This window comes from Giraffa tippelskirchi, chromosome 1 (genome assembly GCF_054371585.1).
Source record: "Giraffa tippelskirchi isolate mGirTip1 chromosome 1, T2T-mGirTip1v1.2.pri, whole genome shotgun sequence".
Lineage (NCBI taxonomy): Eukaryota > Metazoa > Chordata > Mammalia > Artiodactyla > Giraffidae > Giraffa > Giraffa tippelskirchi.
The window spans coordinates 74,247,338-74,263,357 of record NC_137275.1 but is presented as its reverse complement, the minus strand read 5'-3'; the positions used below and the strand labels follow the sequence as shown (position 1 = coordinate 74,263,357).

General features: G+C 38.1%; 1 protein-coding gene across 14 annotated transcripts in view; it reads left to right on the top strand.

The window, feature by feature from the left end:
* The window catches only part of ABCG2 (ATP binding cassette subfamily G member 2 (JR blood group)), a 134,114-nt gene that overhangs the window by 85,252 nt on the left and 32,842 nt on the right, over window positions 1–16,020 (top strand). For 13 of the 14 annotated variants that reach the window (XR_014083096.1, XR_014083097.1, XR_014083091.1 and 10 more), the window contains 2 exons: window positions 8,289–8,507; window positions 15,668–15,727. Coding sequence is in view for 11 of the 14 variants with exons in the window: in XM_081593993.1 (XP_081450119.1) it covers window positions 8,289–8,507; window positions 15,668–15,727 (279 nt within the window). In the remaining 3 variants the exon portion in view is untranslated. Of the gene's footprint in view, window positions 1–74; window positions 390–8,288; window positions 8,508–15,667; window positions 15,728–16,020 lie in introns of those variants that run through there. The other variant, XM_081594080.1, reaches the window with a different exon arrangement.

The window sequence follows — 16,020 nt, the reverse complement described above, 5'->3', positions numbered from 1 at the left end:
AGAGCTGGGATCACTGGTGATTGTGACCTCATTGTTTACTGATATGGCAGGAAGTACTCCATTTCTCAAACTGCATGCATTTCCCAAAGCAATCTCTTTTCAGTTTAATGATTTTGCTTTCCTTTACTAGGACAACTTTCTTTTCTCTTCTCTCCTTTCCATATAACTGGTTAGTCTTCTTTAGGAGGCCACTTCTAGCCACAGTGACCACCCCACCCCACCCCGCCCCCGCCCCAAGCCATGTATTCCCTGAGAGATGAAACTGGTCTTAATCCCTCAAGTAATTTTGAAGCTCTAGGCAAAGGGGTAGGGAAGGACATTCCTGGCTGGAAATTCTGCTTTGAAACAGGATAATTATATTTTCTCTCAACTCCACCTGGATTAATATAGTGAGTTTTTACGGGGTATTCATTAAGTTTTGTCCTTAGCTTTCATAAACTCCAGGTGAAATATTTGGTGGTATTTGTGTCCTTTCTAATTTGTACATGTAGTTTGCTAACCCTGGCAGAATTTAACTTCTCTAGCTGAGAAGTTAAATTTAACCACCTCTAAACAGGGTGGTTAGTGACTTTTTCTTATTTGTGCTCAGAATATCTTTATGAAGCTACTTTGCTTAATACAGGGGTGTGGCATATTGTAATTTAGTCTTTCATTCAGTGGGAATAATTGAGAACATGATATAAGTGACTCCAAAGGATACAAAACTAATGGATATTAGGTCCCTGCTTTTACAACAGACATGTGGGCAAATTTTTAGTTTGCAAATGCATATATGGCGTTCTGAAATGGCAGGTTTGCAATCAAGTCCAAAGGAGATAACTTTAAAATATCATTATTTTACTTATAATTTGGGAGATGGCTGAAGGCCAAAAGGGCATGAGAAGAATGTTCCTGCACTGTGAGCTAGGGCTAGAAAAAACATTTTAATACTAATTTGCTTGATGAGCTGTGATCCAAATACTGGTCATACATTGTTAGAGAGAGCTTTGTGACTATTAATGGAAAGCTTTGGAGGGTGGCTGGAAGGTTTATAGTTTATTTAAATTAATTATTTTTCTTTCATCAGCCCACCTTCAGTATTTGAAATTCAGAATATAGTAATCTGAAATTTACCATGAAAATGCTATGAAATTTATGTTATTGTTAGGGAACTATTAACTGCCCACTTTGGCCAGGCATGATGATAATTGCTTGCCTGAGTTGTCTCACAATAGGAGGTCCTGGTAAACAAGGAGATACTTCCTCCAAAAAGTAACAGGAAAGAGTTCAGGAGGGGCCAAAAGGAGAAGGGAGGCGTCAATTTGTCCTACCAACCTCCCAGAATCCTTCTCGCTGAAATCCATCTTGGCCGAGAGATGCATGCACCCCCAAGGAGGACCCTGAGTCAGAATGATTGGCCAGAGACAACCTGGAAACCAACCCCATTACCATAAACGTGAAGACTGTGAGCCACATGGCGGAGCAGTTCTCCTGGGTTCCCATCCCTGCTGCTCTCCACTGGGGCACCCTTCTCTAATAAAGTCTTTTGCTTTGTCAGTTCGTGTATCTCCTTGGACCATTCATTTCTGAGCATTAGACAAGAGCTCACTCTTGGGCCCTGTAAGGGGGTCCCCTTCCTGCACTCAGTAGTCAAAAATGTTTTGGTAAAATGTGAATTCTGTTTGGGGATCAGACTTAATTGTTCAGGGATTCATCTCATTTGTTTTACTTGAGGAAAGTGATTTAATTCAATTTAGCTATTGTTCAAAAGACAGTTCTAAAATAATGAAAGCATTGCCTTTTTTCAGCCATTGTATATATGATCATTTTATAGGTTTGTTATTCTGAACCTAAAATATATAGCACTGTCCTATTTTTGAAATAAATATAGTATAGTTTTATGATATTTTGAAATCTGAGAATGAATTTGATAATAGCATATAGCAAGTATCTTTTTTTTTTTGATGCAGGATGAATATGGGAGTGCTTGGGGTGGCCTCATAGTGTTCAAGTATATGTGTCTTTTATGGGGTTATAAAATTGATTGTTTATAAAGTAACCCAAGAACGAGGAAATACATTTTTAAAAAGTAAGCGCTTTAGACCTGTGTTTCCTATATGTTAAGTATTAGCCACATGTGGCTATTTAAATATAAGTGAGTAAGTTAAATAACATAAAACATTCACCAGCTGTATTTCAAGTGTTGAGTAGTAGCCATATGTGTCTGGTGGACAGCACTATTTTATTATCCCTATGCATATTAATAAAGAACATGGAAAGAAGCACAAGCACTTTTCCATCTGACCTCCAATTATCTTGAACTCAAGAGAATCACTTCTTGGGCCTTATTTACAGCCTTTTTACACATAAGAAACCAGATTATGATCTATAAGATCAGTGGTTGTGTAATTTGTGAGAATGAAGGGAATTGGTAATTTTTTTGAGGGGGGGAGTGTGCTGTTAAGCATGTGGGATCTTAATTCCCCAACCAGGGATTGAATTCATGCCTCTTGCAGTGGAAGTGCAAAGTCCTAACCACTGTACCATCAGGGAATTCCAGGGAGTTGCTAATTTTTATCTTGTCAAGTTATATATCTCTTAGCTGGTGCTTCCTAATCTCCACTATTTTAAGCATATCCTCAGCATTCAGTCCTTGATAAATCCTTCTCTTAGCTACAGAGGAGGGGAGGAAAAAGTTTTCATTACCAGGCCCATTCCTTTGTCCTAGCATGTCTCACTGGTTTTCTGCAGTAGCCTCCTGACTGGCCCTTGCTTCCACACTTGTCTCACAGCAGCAGCTAGAGTGATTTTTAAAAAACACAGTTAAGATCATGAGCCTTTCCTGCTTGAAAGGCCTCAGTGGCTTCTCTTGGACAATACAGACCTTCCACAATGGTATTTCTTCCTGTCTGTCTGGCTGACCTCATTCTTTGTGCCGCCCTTCCCAGATCACTCTGCTGCAGTGCTGTGGGGGCCTTGAGTGCCAGATAGTTCCCTTGACCTGAAGACATCAGCCCTTTGACTCCAACTCTACAGCGCTGGTGTCAACACCGGATATTTGCTTCAGGGTGGAACTGTCAGATCAGAGACAATGTGAAAACCCATTGATGGATAGAGGACTCTTTAAATTTCAGGGATTAATTATGGAAGTTACAATTCAGATTCCGAGTTCCTTTTCTAACAATGTTCAAAACTATCCTGCTTCTATTTCTGTTTGTTCATAAGTTTTGTAGCGGTCACCTGACAGTGACCCACAAAGCCTAATTCCTCGTCAGGGTAGCGAGGTCTTGGCATCACAGTAAATAGCTGAAGAAGGTTTGCTTACCCAGCATGTCCTCTTGGCTATGAGGAAGAGTGTCACTTTTGCTATTATTATCCCTAGGGGAAAAAAAAGTAAGAAGAAGGCCTGAACTCTTGACCTGAGGCTGCTCTGGCTTCTACCAGCAGGTGCAATATTTACAGCTATGGACAGGTGTCTGGCTGAGGACTTTAGAATTGAACTCTGTACTTTTATTACCTGTGTTCAGTTTTTATTAACTTACGCACTCTGTTTATAGTAGACTGTCTGATTAAGAGTATGGTAAAGAGTAAGATAGAGAAAAGTGGTATTTTTTTTTTTTTTGAAAAGTGAGTTATATATTTGAAATAGGGAACAGAATTATATATGGTTGAGTGTGTGGGCTTCAGGGAGAAGGCAATGGCACCCCACTCCAGTACTCTTGCCTGGAAAATCCCATGGATGGAGGAGCCTGGTAGGCTTCAGTCCATGGGGTCGCTAAGAGTCGGACACGACTGAACGACTTCACTTTCACTTTTCACTAGCATTGGAGAAGGAAATGGCAACCCACTCCAGTGTTCTTGCCTGGAGAACCCCAGGGACAGCAGAGCCTGGTAGGCTGCCATCTATGCTGTCGCACAGAGTCGGACACGACTGAGGTGACTTAGCAGTAGCAGTAGTGGGCTTCAGAGGCAGCAGGCCTATTTTGGCTTCTTTTTTTCCCCCAATTAACTAATTTATTTTACTTGGAGTATAATTGCTTTATAGTATTACGATGGCTTTTTTCATATATCAACATGAATCAGCCATAGGTATATGTGTCCCCCCCAATCCTGAACCCTCCTCCCACCTCCTTCCCCATCCCCTCCCTCTGGGTTGTCCCAGAGCACTGGCTTTGGGTGCCTTGCTTCATGCATTGAACTACACTGGTCATCTGTTTTACGTATGGTAATGTACTTGTTTCAGTGCTGTTCTCTCAAATCATCCCACTCTTGCCTTCTCCCACTGAGTCCAAAAGGCCGTTCAAAAGTGGTATTTTTAATGCAGGTTATCATTCTTATAATAGATATACCAGTGTCTATGGAAGAAGACTTTTCAAAAAAGTAAAAATGTACCTCATTAGTTAGAAAACAAGAAGAAGAGAGGAAAGGTGACAAAGGTAGACATAAGTAGAAAAGAAACAGCTCGAAAGGGGGAAAGAATCTCATTATTCAAAGCCCCTCAGTCATGTATGGAAGGACTGTTCCAGCTGGTGAAAGATAATCAGGTCAGTTAACAGAGCAGGCTGGTTCAGGCGAGTTATATGAAGCCATTTGGATGCTTCTTTTATTTTTAAAGTCTTTGAAGTGGGTCTCAGATTCAGAAAGCGATTTAGCACATGCTCTGGAAGCAAGGAAGCAGCAACAAGGTGGGAAGTTGATTTTTGTCATAGGGAAATCTAGGTGTGGTTTCATACGTATATGTATGTATATATATATATATATATTTTTTTTTTTTTTTTTACATAAAGAGAAAATAATTCTAATCTGTAGGGAAAGATTAATGTCTACTTAGAGACAGTTACTTTCAGTGATTCCTCTAAAAACCCAGGATACTGGGATAAACCCAGTATCTGGATAAACCTGGCATACCATATATAGTATACCCAGGATACTGTATAAACTGGAGACTTGAGTACTTTGAGGTTAATATGGTGCTGAGATGTGTGTTTTTAAAATTTTGTAATCATTCCTATAAGTTTTTTGCTTCATCTTAGAGTAATATATTGTTTCATATTGGTGTTAGAAATAAGTTTGGTTTTTGGTATAATGTGCTTCAGCTGGATGGTGTACCTCAGTTATGCTTGCTAATCTCTTGATTTGTGACACATGAATTACTAAGACCCTGCTGTCTCTGAGGAAGGTTATTATTAATAAGATCCTAGTGAGGAATCCAGCACCTCCTAGCAATGTGAATTACTAACTTAATCCTATCACAGTAAAGACGAACTCAGTATGCACACACTTCTAAAATTGTGATTGTATCTATCAGTTCTCTATCTTGAATGGGTGGATGGGTATGGATGATCTTTCTTGGGTACTATAGTTCCAGTTGGTGCCTTTTATTAACAGAAAATCTCACAAAGATTTTGTACTAATGTCTATCTTGAGCCAATGGCCTATTTAAATTCAAGTGGGATGTTATTTGATTCTCTTAATGAGCCTTGTGGAGTAGGAAATGGCAACCCACTCTGGTATTCTTGACTGGAAAATTCCATGGGCAGAGGAGCCTGGCAGGCTACATTCCATGGGTCGCAAAGAGTTGTACAGACTGACCACACACACACACACACACACACACGCACACGCACACACGCACACTGAGCCTTGGGAGAGTGTTAGAAAGTGTCTTCGGTGCCTGAACAGCAAATGGGGAATGGCAAGAGAAGCAATTGTTCATGTCAGGCTAGTATAGTTTGGCTTTTGAAGACATGAGGGATGGCTTAAGTTTATAAAGTCAAGATGCAAGGTCTCTATAGTTATTTGTACCTTGAGCTTTCTCTTTCACTGCTTTCAGAGAGTAGGACTTTAGCTAATTATTACTATTCATTGTGCTCACAGATTAAAACTAAGCTCTTTTAATTTCCTGGGTGCCAGTCTAGAAGTGGTTTCCTACTTTTGCAGTTTCCAAAATGGAATATGTTTTTAATGTGATAACAGTAGAGCAGTTTCTGGCTATAGGAACAATTACAGATTATTTTGGTTTGGGGGAAGTTCTACCACGATATGCTCAGGTGTGTGTGGTTTTCTTATACATATCCTGTCTTGGTGTTCCTAGAGCTTCTTCAGTCTGTGGCTTGATACCTTCAGTTTTGGAAAATGCTTGGCCAATATTTCTTCAAATACTGATTCTGCTACATTTTTTTTTTTCTCTTTTTCAGGTCTCCAGTTACATGTATGCCAGATCTTTTTCATCACATCTCATATGTTTCTTAGCTCTTTTATGTAGTTAAAAAAAAGGCTACTTCTTCTTTCTCCTCAGTTTGAAGTTTTTTGTTTCTTTTCCATGGTGATAATTTTCATACACTCTTCAATCTGGATGCTTTCTACATGGCAGTCTATCAGTTCACTAATTCTTTCCCAGTCTGTATCTAAACTGCTATTAAACTCATCTATTGATTTTTAAAAAAATATTGATTAGTTCTTTGGTGATAGTCTATCTTTTCATTTATTTTCTTAGACATATTACTCAGTTATTTTAACGCAGATGTCTGATGACTCCAATCTACAATACTTATGGATCTACTTCTATTTTCTTGTTTTGGAACATTAGATCTTATTTTCTGGCATGTTTGGTAATTTTTGATTGAAAATTTGGCTGATGATGACTTTGGAATAGATTTAAATTTCTTTTAGCAAAATATGAGTGGATCACATTGCTTGAGTAAAGGCTGGTATAGGTTGCTCATATTTCCAGGTCAGAGCCCTATTGGTACGATCTCAAAAACTTGGAGTTTTCAACTGGTAGACTCACAGCTCCAAACTTTGTCTCCCTGTTAATGAGAGGCTACTTAAATATATTCATTCAGCTTTTGAGCAGCTTCTTTCTGCCTGGTTTTTCTGGGTTTTGCCCCATATATGTGTAATTTGCCTCAAGAATGCTGGGCATGGAATGCTTCATCTTTCCTCTTTTCCAGTGCTTTGGTTGCACCCATCAGAAAGCATTCTTCAAAGAGTTGCATCTTATATTTTGTCTACTTCTACAGTTGCCCTTAGGAGGATGATTGGTTTGGACCAGCTACTCTACCGTAGCCAGAGAGAAAGTTCTTCATTGATTACTTTGATTTTTAAAAATTAAAACTAAGTTTATGGAAGTTTCATTTTTCAAAGCTATTGCACAAGCTGTTAAGTTCACCTTAAGATCCTGCTCTAAATCCTTATAAAAGGGCCTTTTTTAACTTGTTAAATTAAATATTTTAAACTTCACTTGTAAATTTAATACTTACTTGTTTTAAATTCTTTAACTGCTTAACTATTGGTTTGATCTTCTCGATCATTTTTATACATAATTGTAAACCTCCCTAGAATTTAAATATGTTTGCCCATTAAGAAAATGAGCTTATCATTCCAAACAATTTTTGAATTTGTCTTCTTAGTTGATTAAAGGAACATAGCAATCGGAGATGTAAAGTCAGGAGCTTTAAATTCAAAGAAATCTCTCTTGTTCTTGACTGCTTGTCAAGCCCCCTTTTTGTAATATCTGTGTCAGACTCAAATAAGAATGGAGTGATGGTGATCATGTAGCCTGTCCCTGATCTTGAGTCATATTATATTTTTTAAGTCAGCTCTAACTCCCAGTCATCTTTTGCTGCTTCATGAGTTTTGAGTAATTTTCATACTCCCCCTGTTTACTTGTTAGATGTTTAATTGACATCTAATTGAAGTTTGTGTATTCAGAGTTGTGTCTGCCTCCCTAATGTAGGTTCCAAGCTGATTATTATTGTTGTGATATGGCCTGTTCATTGGAAATGGAGCTATTTATTGCATTGAAGTTTAAAATGGACTTGTTTTAAAATTTTAAAAATACAATTAATTGTACTGAATATAGCCAAAATATTTTTACTTAAACACGTTATCAATATAAAATGACCAATAAGGCATTTTACATTAAACTTTTTTTGATCTATAAAATTTTTAACAAATTGAGATAATTGACATAATAACATTAGTTTCAGGTGTACAACATAATGACATAATATTTGTATATATTGTGAAGTGATCACCAAAATAAAACTAATTATTATCCATCATACACAAAAATCACACATTTTCTTCTTCTTATGGTCAGGACTTTTAAGATCTCTCTTGGCAACTTTCAAATATACAACACAGTATTATTACCTATAGTCACCATGCCACACATTATATCCTCAGGTCTTATTTTATAACTGGAAGTTTATACCAAAGCAGTTTTGTTTTAAGTGTACTGTTAACTACTGTTTACAGTCTCGTTTACCTGGACTATCAACTTATTGTTGCTTTTCCCTCCACAGGAAGGCGGAAATGCTCAAAATGTCTTCCAATAGTTACAACGTTTCTATCCCAATGTCAAAAAAAACCAACGGCATTCCAGAGACAACCTCTAAGGACCTGCAGACATTGACTGAAGGAGCTGTGTTAAGTTTTCATAACATCTGCTATCGAGTAAAAGTGAAGACTGGATTTCTACTTTGTCGGAAAACAATTGAGAAAGAAATACTAGCAAATATCAAGTATGTGCTTGAACTTTTATTTAAGTAGGTTCATTGACATGCAGGTTTTGGCAGGTTTTGCTTATTGCACGTAAAGGTGTGCAAGTCTATACAGATATATAGACACATGCTTTCATTTCCTTTGACTAAACTAGCAGTGAAAGGGTTGGATCACATGTTAAATATATATAAATATAAGACAACTATAGCTTAGCTTAGGTTATGCAGTTGAAGTCCAAAGTGATAAGAAAATTTAGGATCCAAATTAATATTTAATTATATTTTAGAATCCAGGTCAATACAAAACTATGATTCTTCATTCTCTTCATCCAGCAACTAATGCATTAAATGGTGGTGAAGTGGGCAATAGAGTAGGGAGAAAATGAGCACTCAGTATCTACTGGATCCCAAGATATCTTTTTCATATATTATAGCCTTTAGGGTTTTACTATTTTTCTGAATTCTAGAAAATTGAGCTGGATTCTTCCTCTCTGTGGAGTGGGAAGTGCATCTGGGTTTGCTTAGATAGCACAGCCTATGTGTTTTGTTAATTTTTTTGTTTAATAGGGGAATAATTATTCCTAGATAAAGCAAACATCTTTTTCTGACTTTCCAAGACTGGGAAGGAAGGAAGGAAAGTCGCTCAGTCGTGTCCGACTCTTTGCGACCCCGTGGACTGTAGCCTGTCAGGCTCCTCCGTCCATGGGATTCTCCAGGCAAGAACACTGGAGTGGTTTGCCATTTCCTTCTCCAGGGGATCTTCCCGACCCAGGGATCGAACCCAGGTCTCCCGCATTGGAGGCAGACGCTTTAACCTCTGAGCCACCAGGGAAGTCCCATAACTGGAGGAATGGTTTATTAAGAAACCTTTGGCCAGGTACGGCTACAAACCTATATGGAATCAGATGCTTCTCACATTTTCTTAGTGCGTTATATGCGACCGTGGTCTTTTCTATTACTGGCAGCCAACTACTTCCAGAGGGCTAGGAGATGACTAATAGGGGAGAGAATTTTGGGATGTGGGTTGGGAAAAAACATCAAGGATCTAAAATTGATTAGGTTGCCAGAAGGCCAGGAGCAGTGTAGAATTAAATAAATTTTTCTCCATGCAATAACACAGATTGTACTACCTTCTTACGTTGAGAAACCCTGTATATCAGGAGAGGAATAGTTGATGAAAAGCTTTTATCTTTTGCTCCATATCTAGACTAGCATTGATGGACCTTTCTGTAAAGCTTACTTTTTTTTTTTTTTTTGGTGGAGCATAATAATCAAGAAAAATGCTGGTCACTTCAGATTTTGTGCTGATAAGTGGAAGGTAACAAATGATTTGAATATGTACAGGTTGGATAAATTTAAAATATGCACTGCTCTGGGGTACATTTACCTTGCTTATGCTTTAAAGGTAGTAAATTAGTAACTTGATACACTAAAAGCATCATCTGCTCAAGGCTTCATAATGTTTTTATGGTTCAGTGGTGTGCATTTTAGCAACAGATGAGTTCATCCTTACATGCATTCCTAGGTTCATAAAAACTCAGTCAAATCTTGTAATCATTTCAAGTTTTACAGTTAAAAGGATACAAGGTTTTGTTTTTCCCTTGCTTGCTCACACTACTGGTTTAGGCAGTAGTGTTTTTTATGTTCCCCCTATCTGCTGGCTTCAACTAAGTAGAGTTTCTGGGATGGGGAAAAGGGTGCTCTCATTTATCTCATTTTTGATTCGTGTTTGATAGCACCATCAGCATTCAAAGTAGTAACTGTGTTCCAGAAAAGCTGATGAGGATCTTGATTTTTTGTTTTTCCTTTGGACATTTTATAATCTCACCTGTAGAATCAGTGTAGACTCTCATTTCCCTCTGGGGGACAAGATGCTAAAATAAAATCTGACTATACGAATTCAAAAAGGTGAGATTTTACTTCCTTATAAAAGTCTTCCTGCTTAGTTTTTCTCCATACCCAGCAGCTGAACTTTTTTCTCACCAAAGCTGAAGATTTCTAGAAAAAGTGATCCATTGCAGTGGCTATGTGGCTATCATATCATCTTCAAGGAAATCCATTACACTATTTGGGAATTTTTTAAATTAATAATTTATTGTGAGATAATTTCAAGTTTAAACCTTGTGGGAATATAACTCTCTCACCCAGATTCCCATCTGTGAATATTTCACTGCATTTGTTCATCACTTTGTTTCTTTATCTACCCATTGTCATTAATATTTTCCTAAACCACTCTAGAGCAAGTGGTCTGTATGATGCTCCAGTATTCCTAACTCCTCCAGTGTATATTTTCTAGAAACAGTGACCCTCTCTTAGATAAACACAGGTCATTGTCTGGAATAAGCTCAGGGGAAGTGTAGCTTCATAATGAACGCAATGGTGGGTCTTATGGCTCCTTGGTCAACCATGCTCTTCACATGGTTGACTGACCACCACATCATGTCTCTTCAGCCTCATCCAAGCTGGTTTATTCCTGTCCTGCCCCTTAATCTTGGTCATATGGTCATGTTAATGTCTCCCAGCCTTCTTTACCATATGTCACCATTTTCCCCTTTGTAATTGACAGATTTTACGAGAGAGGTACTGTGACGTTATTCCAAAATTCTATTTCTCATTAAACGTCAACCCGCCAGCTCTACCCCCCATTGATGACCCCTGCCTGAATCAGCAGGAACAATCTGCTTTGGTAGTTAATTATTCTATATTTACCAAAATGTGACTTTCTGTTTTCATCCATCTCTTCTATATGTATTAGTTTGCATTCTAGTAAAAGGAAGGACTTAATTCACCATCTCTTATATTTGTATTTGTATAAATATAGACCCATAGATTTGTATTTTATTCAATAGCATTCAATAGTAGTGCATTATTGTCATTATTTGTCTTGATACTCTTATTGTCACTTATTTGGTCAGTGAGAAACTTTCATGGTAGGTTCTGTATTTTTTTTTGACTCATTCTTTTGACATATTCTCATTCTTTGAATGTTTTGTTGGTACAGCAAGAGGTTTCAGACTCATTGTGTGCTTAACCTGTGTCAGACCTGGAATCAGCTGATGTTCCTTTTTGTGGAGGATGGAAATAATTACAAACCAAGATCTGGGTGCTTGGGATGTTTATTGTTATTAGGGTATTATAGCTTTTAGACTTCTTAGTGGACAGACCTAGGGAACATATGTATGTTTCAGTATATGCACATGTGTACTTATACATATATCTAAAACTTTCTATATCTGTGTATGTAGATTAAAACCCATGACTTCTCATTATTACATTCTCCAATTTTTGTCTAATAGTCCAACATTCTTTCCACATATCCATGTTTGTGAAACATCATTTCAGAATGTGACATGCCTGGTTCTCATTGTCTTTGAGTTACCTATTGGTTTACTCAATCAATATTCTTATTCTTCAGTATAAGGAGACTCCTGCCCCTTCACCTATTGCCTCTCTTCCTCCCACCTCCTTTTGCAGCCTATGTTCTTGGATACTGGCATTGCTGTGCTTCTACCCACTTTCATCACCTTCCTACTGAGAAGGGAAGCGGAAGTCTAATAGAAATGATTGACATATTTGAACATCAAATAACAAATAGGGAATATAACTAAGTTTTTTCCCAATCAGACTATACCTATTTTTCATAAACTTTTCCTACTTGTTCTTTTTTAAAAAATATTTATTTATTTGACAGTATTGGGTCTTAGTTGTGTCATGCAGGATCTTTCATTGTAATGTGCAGGCTTCTGTAGTTGTGTGTGGGCTTAGTTGCTCTGCGGCATGTGGGATCTTAGTTCCTCTACCAGGGATTGAACCCACATCCCTTTCATTGCGAAGCAGATTCTTAACCACTGGACCATCAGGGAAGTCCCTTTCCTACTTCTTGACATTAGTTTTTATTGAAAATATTTCTTTTGATTTTCCTATAAGTAATTGTCATTTATGGAAATGTGGAGACTCATTTATTCAACAAATGTCCAATATCTACTAGGTACTTGACATTGTGCAAGATGCTAATGACAGATGTGTCCTCTCTCCTCAGAAACCTTCTATTCTGATGGGGGACTCAGACAACTAGCGTACCTCACTGTGTCATTCTACCGTAATAGAAGGGATAGAAGACACTGTGGATGTCGCTAACCCTAAATCAGAGGTTTGGAGGTGTGGGGAGAGAAAAGGTGAAGACTGTATATGTGCACACTTATGTGTGAGTGTGTGTGTGTGTGTGTGTGTGTGTGTGGGTAGAGGGTGGAGAAAGGTCATGTTCTAGGCAGTGGGAATGGCATTGACTACAATGCAAGACCAAAGCATTAACCCATTATCCACTAAAAAGTAATACATGTGATGTGAATCTTTTAGCTAGGTTTCATTTCATGTATTCAGTATTCAGGTGGTCTACCCATTGTAAACCACTGTGCTACATGCTTTGGGGGTGACAAGATGACATAATTCTTGTTGGCAAAGTTTTACAGTATAGAGAGGGGAGCTTTCCTGCATGTAAATACTGCAAAGCAGTACTTAAGGGTGGGGAATCAGTTTTGAGAAATGACAGTAGGGCAGAGGGTAGGGTGGGGAAACAAGGGAATTATAGACCATAGACTACTTTATGGGCCATCCATCTGTGTTGCAACTACTCATCTCTGTTGTAGCATGAAAGCAGCCGTAGATAATACGTACATGAATGAGTGTAACTCTGTTCCAGTAACACTTCATTTATGGAAGCAGAAGACAAGTGACCAGCTGTACTAGAATGTAAATTCCACTTGGGCTAGGACATTTATTCTCAGCTCTGTCCCGTGTCCTAGAAGAGTATCTTGTTATACACAGTAGACACTGGATAACTGTGTTGAGTGAATGAAGGGAGAATTAGCCACCGCTCCACACTGGAACTGTTGCAGTTGTGATTGTATGCTATTGTTTCCTGTAATTCTAGGGCTTAGTACCAAAGTAAGCCCAACTCAGGAACCTGTAAAATTCTCTCTTAGAATGTTTATATTCAGTTCAGAATTAATTATTTCAGATTGCTTGATCTTAATTTGAGGAGATATTTTTAAAACCCGGAAAGATTTTCTGACAATGAAACCTTTTTTTTTTAATTTATTTATTTGGCTTCACTGATCTTAGTTGCAGCATGTGGGATCTAGTTCCCTGATCAGGGATTGAACTGGCCCCTTGCATTGAGAGCACAGTCTTAGCCACTGGACCACCAGGGAAGTCCTAACAATGATGTCTTAATGAATAACAAGCTTATATCGGGTACATTAAGAGCTGTTGATAAATGCATCTTGAAAGTTCACCCAACCATTAGCATGTCTTTTTACATCTGTGGGGAAAGGTCACTGAAAAAATAAGAGATTTTTCTGTTTTACAGTTTGTTCCTGGTTTACCTAACTCATTTATTTGCCAGTGTTTCAGCTCATGAGCAAGGTGAAACATACATGTCATCCTAGTACCAGCCATTACACAGTTTTGACGATGCAAGCTCAAAAGTCAATAAATGCTGAGGTCCTCTTGATTGGAAGCACTGAAGCACATTGTAAAGTTTATTGGTCACAACACTTGTGTAATCAAAGAATTGGTTTCTGTGAAAATATCTTGGAGTGAAATACCCTTTGGTTTTGGACCTTCCACTTGGAATAGATGCCATTTTCTCTGTGGAATATATTTTGCCTTGCCTACCAGTTTCAAAGAGAGATTGGCCTTAGTCATCAGAGTTGTGAAAGGGCTTCACAGGCCTCTTATTTCATCATGCCTTTATAACTGTGGAGGCCTTGCCCTTAATTCTTCTTTCTCTCATTCATCCTCTTTAACCATTCTAATGGCTACCTATAGGATAAAATCCAAAATATTTCCCCTCTTCTTGTGACTCAGAACAGTCAACACTACTTTCATTTTTTCTTCCCTCCTGCTTTCTGTCTGAATATTGACTACCCTCAAACATCTGCCTGGTCTGTTTGGAACATGCTGTGTGTACACCACGTCTGTTTATCCTTAAAGGTTATCTACTATAGGAAGTGGCATCCACCATTTTTTAAAATTGGAGGATAGTTGCTTTACAATATTGTGGTGGTCTCTGCCATATATCAACACAAATCAGTATAGCACATACACATGCTGTGCTTAGCCACTCAGTTATGTCTGACTCTTTGCAACCCCATGGACTGTAGCTGCCATGCTACAGTGGGGCGTGGGGATGGGGGTTCTCCAGGCAAGAATACTGGAATGGGTTGCCATGCCCTCCTCCAGGGGATCTTGCCACTCCAGGGATCAAACCCAGATCTCCCACATTGCAGGCAGATTCTCTATCATCTGAGCCACCAGGAAAGCCCAAGAATACTAGAGTGGGTAGCCTATACCTTCTCCAGGGGATCTTCCCAACCCAGGGATCGAATCCAGGTCTCCTGCATTGCAGGCAGATTCTTTACCATTTGAGCCACCAAAGAATATATATATGTATCCCCTCCTACCACTTCTAAACTGAGAAATAAGTATAAATTTCTACTTACACTTTACAAGAAAGAAAATGATGTATCTTGAGGGTATATATTTTACTTTTCTAATTTGATTAAGAATTTTGTGAGGGTTTAGAACTGGTGCTATTTTCTTTTTAACCCCCTTGAGGTGCTTTATTCCAGCCACTGAATTTTCATTGCAGGTTTACTGCTTCTTTGTCTGACTGGATTTGAGCAATGAGAACACTACTACTGATGATTCTAGAAATCCACTGACATTAATTGTGTAGAACTTGACAAGGTAGCGAGTCACATGATGTGAAGATAATAATTGTCAAGCATCACTCAAGACTTATTAGGCACTTTATTTTACACTGTGAAAGGAGAGTAAGTGTAACAGAGATGCTTTACCAACATCTGTTACGTCAGGGAACTTTGAAAGTTCTTGTGTCCTTTTCTAAAAAAATTTAAATGGTGTAAAGAATAAGTGAAAGGAGTTTAGAGAAACCCAAGTCACTTTTATTCTAAGTCCTAACTAGTGACTAACATTCTTTGTAGTATGCTAGATTTTTATTACACAACAATTCAGTTTCTTTTTCCTTTAAGAGTTGATTAGTGCTTTTTTTCTCCTATCATTTTATCAACCTTCATTGAGTGTATTAAATACAAACCCTAAATTATAGAACTGGTTTTAAACTGAGTCAGTAACTGGATATATTTCTGCATTTACAGTGGAGTCATGAAACCTGGCCTCAATGCCATTCTGGGACCCACAGGTGGAGGCAAATCTTCGTGAGTATAACAGTATAAGTAAGATTTTTCTTTGTAGTTTTCAGGTGTGGTTTTTAAAAAACTGAATTATAGTCAACATAAATATTATGTTAGTTTCAGGTGTACTACATAGTGATTTGACATTTGCATTCATCAAATGATCACCATGATAAGTGATGCCATCTGTCCCTGTATAAAGTTATTACAGTATTATTGACCCTATTCCTTATACTGTGTGTTACATCCCTGTGGCTTATTTATTTTATGACTGGAGGTTTGTACCTCTCAAATCTCCTTCACCTATTCCCTACTCC